This window comes from Melanaphis sacchari, unplaced genomic scaffold, assembly GCF_002803265.2.
Source record: "Melanaphis sacchari strain LSU unplaced genomic scaffold, SCAv2.0 Contig0_pilon_pilon, whole genome shotgun sequence".
Taxonomy (NCBI): domain Eukaryota; kingdom Metazoa; phylum Arthropoda; class Insecta; order Hemiptera; family Aphididae; genus Melanaphis; species Melanaphis sacchari.
In genome coordinates, this window is record NW_020270366.1 from 3,276,160 (window position 1) to 3,283,248 (window position 7,089).

Below are 7,089 nucleotides of genomic sequence, written 5' to 3' on the forward strand. Positions count from 1 at the left end.
GTAACTAAAATTTAAATTAGTATTTGTTAAGAAAAATTAAATATTGAAAATATGTGTAATTATATTCATTGTTTATAAGTATAATAAAGAATTAGCTATGTAATTTCCATTATTTAATATCTAAAATATCAAAATATGGTTAACTTTATTTAGCAATTATTGATAAACTAAGTTGAACGAACAAGAAATAAGAATGAAAGATCAAGATTAATAAATTCAATGCTTGTGTTTATAAGTTAGAATAGATACCTATAACCATAGCCACCAGGATATTGGTTTTCAGTAAATTTGATAACAGATAAGAATAAACGGAAAATTATTAACAGTGATACCATATATTAATATTAACATTGATTATAGAATTTTATAATGAATGATATTAATAATATAATACAATGCATTGGAATTTGGAAGTATTGAAACATTTGGAACAAATATAATTATTAATTTAATGCCAAGCACCCTTGCGAATTTTTCAGTTTTTTTCGAAACCTAAATAAATCAACGTTTTAATAATATTTTTATGCCAAAAGAAATTTGCGAAAATCATTAGTTTTAAGTCTATAGACTATAACCATTGATTATAGTTTATTATAGTTATAATAATAATAATAATTATAATTTATTATAGTTTATTCTATAATCAATGCTATAACCTTACGAAGTTCCCGATTTTTGATTTTTTACATAACGCACAACGCTTAAATTTTCTCCGTACCTACGTATTTCATGAACATTTTTTTTTTAATTTACGTATTTTAACCAGTAAAATATGATGGTAAAATCAAAATTTGTCGATCTGACTTAGTTTCGAAGATACAATGTATGGATTGTTTGGAAGATCACGATTTTACGTTGAGACGGGTAAAAATCTGACTACGCTCTAGAATGCAGGATGATCGCCTTACTTTGTTATATTTAAGTGTTCATAGAGAAGTTGAAATAAACATTGACTTGATTAATGACAGATTTTGAAAAAACAAAAAAGTAAAAAGACATATAGATTTTATTATTTAATTTATAAATATTATATAATATTAAATAATCATTAATTTATTTATTACATTTAATACCTATACCTACTATTATGATAACAATTTTAAATTATGAATAAAGTACCTATGAAAAATGTTTTGCTCCCTCTACAGATTTTTGCTCTGAAACCTAAGCCTGTCGGGCGTCTCCGCTCAAAATTGTTTTTCTTACACAATATCATTATATTTAAATTTAACTAACCCATAATAGTGACCCACCCGACCACAATGTATAACAGATCGGATATCGGTACCCCTTACTAACCTTTTATTTTTTGGCATTGAAACTATGAAAGTATTTTTCATTTTCCTTTATCTATCTCTTTGAATTCCGATCCTAAATAACTAAGAAAATAGAGGTTTAATCACCACCATCAAATTTGTTTTTAATGATTTTTGAAAAAAAGTTTTTTCCATCCAAACCTATTGAAGTTAAAATACCTACTGGTTAATATGGTAATCACTAATCAGAAAAAATAAATTCTTTTTACATAGAAAAATGGCGTTTATTGAGAATTTACAATTTGTACGTTATATACAATAGGTAAGTAAATATGATGTGGTAGAAAAAAAATAAATAAATAATAATTACAAATAGATACATATTAATTTATACAGAAAATGGCCAATTGAATAAACACTACGTACCTACACCATACTGCACATATGCAATAATATTAGTAGTATAGCATTATCAACATTAATTAATTTTATTTTTAAATTGGTTTTTTTATTTTTTTGCTACAACCACTAAGACATAAAACCGTATGTGTTTTATCTGTTGTACAAATATACAATACTGCAAATTTGTGTTCAATAATTTTATTTTATTGTTCTACAAAGCTATAATGTTGGATTGAATTTTAATTTTTATTGTCTTATTGTATTGTAATGAATGTTATCTATACATCAACATCGTAAATTGCTTCTTAGGTATAAACTATAAATGTTAGAACACGGCTTATATAGTTATATGATGAGTGAGAGGAATGGTAAGAGGGACCGGTTGCTTTGCTGACTTAAAGTTTTCCAACTCATGTTGTGATATATATAATAATGGTCGATGCATGTTTGGCGAAAATGTACGACACGAATAGAAATACGACAGCGAAAAAACTCCGCGACGATCAGTATGGTCATAAGCGAAAACCCACACTCATGGCTGGCACCTAGGCCAACCAGATCGAAAACGACGGAAACTTTCATTTTCATATTCTTGGTATCTACATGGTACATTATTTTATCGATGTATGACAAATATATACTTATATGAATTTATCAAGACTCGAGTATTATACTTAAATAAGGTAACCCTGATGACCTGATTTCTAGTGTTAATATAATACACCAAGCCGCCGATACTTCGTTAAAATAAACATAACTTTATCATAAAGAATACATTAAACGGTAGTAACCAGTTTTACAGTAAAAGTAACACTTTTATCGAAGTTATAGGAAAGAACATTATCTATGCTTAAGCGAGTTAAAAATTGGCCTTTTTCGATGTTACAACTTTTAAGCAAGATATGATTGTTGTAAGCATTACGAATTTAAAACACTTATTTTTAGCTTATAATTAGAACATCGAAAAAGCCAACGCTTAAGCGTTAAGCACTGATGTTTTTACCTTTTAACTTTGATAATAGATCAATTCATTTAAAGTCTTAAAAAATAATAGTTAAACGTTAAACAGTTCTAAATTGGTTCTACTGAACATAATTTTACTAAGATGTATGTTTGAAAGATTGACAGATCAGATGTTTGTGTAACGTCCTTTTTTAATACTAAATTAATACTCATTGGTTATACGACTCATCCACCCACCCATCAACCATCTATCATAAATAACTTGGAGGCCGTCGCCTCTAGATTACCACATTTACAATGCTTTTACTACTGATTAATACAGGTCAGAATTTTCCTTGGTAATGTCTAATTGATTTCTTTGATTTTTATGTTAATAATTTTGATTATTAAATACCTTGGTAAGAAAAGATCATTATAGTTGAAAGTCCTCTACTAGTCTACTAACTACTAACTTTAATAAACTCTTAACAATTTTAATGTAAATTATTTAAATAAAATACCTAGATATACAGTTTAAATATATATATTATATGAGTATTAAGTTTAATTTTTTAAATATTTTTGTTTGAGTTTAATTGTTGGTGTTGACTCGTTAAAATGAGTGTATGATTGTCATGTTAAGCTGTTGATTATTGACTTTAACTGTGATTTTAACTTTAAAAAAAATAATGAAAGTAAAACTGTAAAAATAATAAGTATTAATGAATTATAGGTAATAAAGTTAATAATTTTATAATATGTTAATATGTATAGCTAAATGGTATTGATAATTTTTAAATTTTAGGTAGTTATCTTATCAGTAAGCTTTAGTCATTAATTTATTTGTGATAACTGGTAGGTGATAGCCGATGGCGACATTAGTCTATTGCAGTATTGCCTATTTGTTAACTTAATGGCTAATGCTCATTTTTCATTCTTTGGGTTACATAAATTATTATTTTTAATTTGGATTCTTTTAAAAATAGTCAATACTTGAACGTAATTATCACGAACTTCCTTTACTTAAAAATGGCTGGGTGTTCTAGGGACAGCCAAATTGTCGATTCAGACAATATTCAAATCAATTTGCAGGTAAATTACTATTTTCCTAATTGAGTGTCTTTATGATAAAAAAAAAAAATATTATTTTTTTTTATGCTTATAAATCTTATGATATAGAAATCATCTTGTTGTTATGTATGCAATGGTTATTATGGATCATGTTTTGACGAGCAAATTTGTCAAACATGTCATTTATTCCTTTTTTCTGAAGAGCTCACACAAGCTGTCCAAGAGGATGTGCATAATACAATGGTAATAAAGTATATTAAAATAACACTATTTAAAAGAATAATAGACATAAATGAAACGAGTATGGTAGGTAATAAACAAAATAAATTATATTATTTTAGTCGATTGTCTATGTAGGTAATATGTATTACTTGTTTGATAAACAAATGTTTTGTTCTCATTATATTAAGTATGATACTGTTTCATTCTCAAATTGTGTGTTATAAGGATTTGTCTTAAATTATTTTTAGGTATTTTAAATACTATTATGAAACTGATAGTAAACATTAATTTTTTCGGTAGTCTGTAATAAACATAATACATAATTTATAAATATATAGTAAAATTTGATAATTCAAAATATATGTGACCAGAGAATTGTCTAATTGAAGTTAATCATTAACTGCTGAAAATGTACTATATTACATTGTTATACACTAGTAAGACGCTGGCGATAACTGCGGGCGTGGTGTGCTTTCAAAACTTATGTGTAGCAGATTTTATCGGCTCTGATATTTGGAAAAAATTTGAAAGGTTATTGGGCTATAATAGTTGTCCTAAAAGTATTCCATTAGCATATACTTTATAGTTTTTAACTTCATTAATTATAATGTTTTCATTTATTATTATACCATTAAATTTACTTATCTGCAACTCATATATAATATTTTTAATATTTATTAAAATAATGTAAATGCTTTTATTTATTTAAAAATTTTAAGATGAAACAGTAAATGTAGTGGTGATGAAAAGGCCTAAATTCTACATGTACATAATCTAAAACACTAGTACAATTATGAATTTTTAATTATAAGGTAGATGGAGTTAGAATTATAATAATTTAATTACTACATTAACTTATTAAAAAATAAAAATTTATCTGTTGGAGATATGTATATAAAAAAATAACTTACATTTTTAACAAGGTTTATTAAGTTATTATCTTATTATTTTTAATTAAATGTTGTCTTTAAAATAAATGTGTATTAAGGGAGTTGAGGATGGAGATAGTGGAAATGATGAACCAGCAGATATATTTTATAATGGTTTTCAACGACCAGTTCAAGATGTACCTCTTGACGCGCGTGAACAAGCTGGTCCATCACAAGATCTTGCACGACGACTTCAATTATTATCAGAATTATCAGCTCTACGTTCTCAACCCTTTGATGATGATAGTGATTATTTCCAAGAACTTCCTCCAGAAGGTATTTTTTTTATAGTTTATATCATTATTGTAATATTTATTTACATAATAATGTTTATAATTTTATTATTTTTGACAGTTTTGTTAACTGTATTTTCATATTTGGATGACTTCAGTTTGTGGTGTGTAAGTAAGGTATGCACACGTTGGAATCAATTGTTACGTTCACATATCCCACAAACATGGCGTAGGTTTGTAGTTAATTGTTGGCCTCTTTACCAGCCATTAAAACCTGTTGATGATTGGCTTTCAGTTAGCTCAGCTCTGTTAGTATGCCTCTTTGTTGTGTAAATCAAAAAATAAATTAGCTTAAATAAATGTTTATTTGTTCATTTAATAGATTTGCTAGTTCATCATGCTTATTATGTATACGTCGAATGTATTATCGTCCACACGCTGAATGTCAAGAAAATTCATGGAGAAGAAGACGATTACGACATGAAGTCAAAAGTTAGTATTTATAATTTATAATTATGTTAAATTAAAAATTATTTTATGGATATTGAACTTTTTTTCTATGCATTTTCAATTATAAAAGCAAAAATAATGTTAGTACAATACTAAAATTATAACATAATTGGTTAAAAATTGTTAATTCATAAGATTGTAAAAATCAAAAATACATGTTAATTTTAAGTAAATTTTTTAATATTTAGTTAAATTATAACATCTAATTACTTAATTTATTTAGCTACTAAAAGTCTTTAATTTATATGTAAAATATATGTAGTACAATAATACAAGAATTTATTTTTAAGTTATTTTATTTAATATACCCATTAGAAATATTAAAGTACTAATTTTGTTAGTAAATGGACCCGTTATAAGCGGTTTATATTAAAAATTACTTTCTTGTTGTATTCTAAATTTATTAATTCGTGTTCGTTTAAATTCTTCATTGTAAGAAAAAATTACTATGATTTTCTGATCAACATAAAAATCTTCATATCACTTAACTAAATCAATTAGTTTTGTACCTAAATTTTCTGAAGAAATATTTAGTGCATTATCAAGGTATTTTAAAGGAATAAAAACTAATGCAATACATCTACATGTATGGAAAAAAGTTATTTATATAAATTTTATTATTTTATCACTTATAACATATGTATACTTTATATAAACAAATCAGTATTACAGTAACTTGTATAATTTTTTATTGTTTAAACTAAATTTATTATAAGTACATGAATTACATTCCTATTTCACTATAAAATTACAAACAAAAATAATTTTTACCAGTGTGTATTTTTATTTTATCATTGAAGTGTCCGATTCTCAAATTTTATATTAATGTATAAAATGAAACTTACTTATATTTTTGTTCAGATTTAAAGACTGATCCACCTGAAGGCATCAGAGCAATATCTCTAGATAATCATTGGTGTCACTGGCAAGCCACAATTTTAGGACCAGCTGGTAGTCCTTTTGAAGGAGGAAAATTTTTTCTGTATATACAAATACCTTATGGGTTAGTTGAAATGATCTTACTAAAATATTGTTGAAAATTACTACTAATTTAATTTTAATTGTTATTTGTTTTAGCTATCCAATGACTCCTCCAGTGGTCAGATTTTTAACTAAAATATTTCATCCTAATATTTCTCGTCATGGGGACATTGGAATAGATTCACTCCATTATAATTGGAGCTTAGCATTGACCATTGCTAAAGTATTGATTTCTATTCAATCACTGCTAACTGATCCATTTTGTGATGTATGCATGGAACCTGACATTGCACGTCTTTATAACAATGATCGACAGACATACAATACTATTGCACAATATTGGACTCATCGATTTGCTATGAATGATATATTAACTTGGACTAATTAAGTAATTCATTTTAGTTTTTAATTTTCCTTTATTACGTTTAAAGATCTGGTTGCCAATTACCATACTAAATTTATGATCATAACTTATAAAGCGGTGTTAAATAAGCTATACTAAATTTTAAGAAAGGATATATATCAGTTAAGTAATGTAATATG

At 25.8% G+C, this 7,089-nt stretch overlaps 1 protein-coding gene across 2 annotated transcripts; it reads left to right on the forward strand.

Moving 5' to 3' along the window:
- Positions 1 to 3,469: 3,469 nt before the first annotated feature.
- On the forward strand, positions 3,470 to 7,089 carry LOC112595290. 2 transcript variants are annotated; one of them, XM_025340468.1, is made up of 7 exons: positions 3,471 to 3,692; positions 3,780 to 3,914; positions 4,882 to 5,098; positions 5,177 to 5,363; positions 5,438 to 5,547; positions 6,427 to 6,568; positions 6,643 to 7,089. In XM_025340468.1, exons 1-7 carry the CDS (start codon positions 3,630 to 3,632, stop codon positions 6,932 to 6,934), a joined length of 1,146 nt encoding a protein of 381 aa, XP_025196253.1. In that variant the 5' UTR covers positions 3,471 to 3,629; the 3' UTR covers positions 6,935 to 7,089. The 2 variants fall into 2 exon arrangements, with proteins under 2 accessions (XP_025196323.1, XP_025196253.1); XM_025340538.1 differs by lacking the exon at positions 3,780 to 3,914 and having other exon boundaries at positions 3,470 to 3,692.

Bases quoted from the DNA above. Each gene is read 5' to 3' on its own strand.
- LOC112595290 (XM_025340468.1), top strand. From the start codon at position 3,630: ATGGCTGGGTGTTCTAGGGACAGCCAAATTGTCGATTCAGACAATATT. The intron at 5,099-5,176 runs GTATTTTTTTTA...TATTTTTGACAG, and splicing joins CCAAGAACTTCCTCCAGAAG to TTTTGTTAACTGTATTTTCA. The intron at 5,364-5,437 runs GTTAGTATGCCT...TTCATTTAATAG, and splicing joins CTTTCAGTTAGCTCAGCTCT to ATTTGCTAGTTCATCATGCT.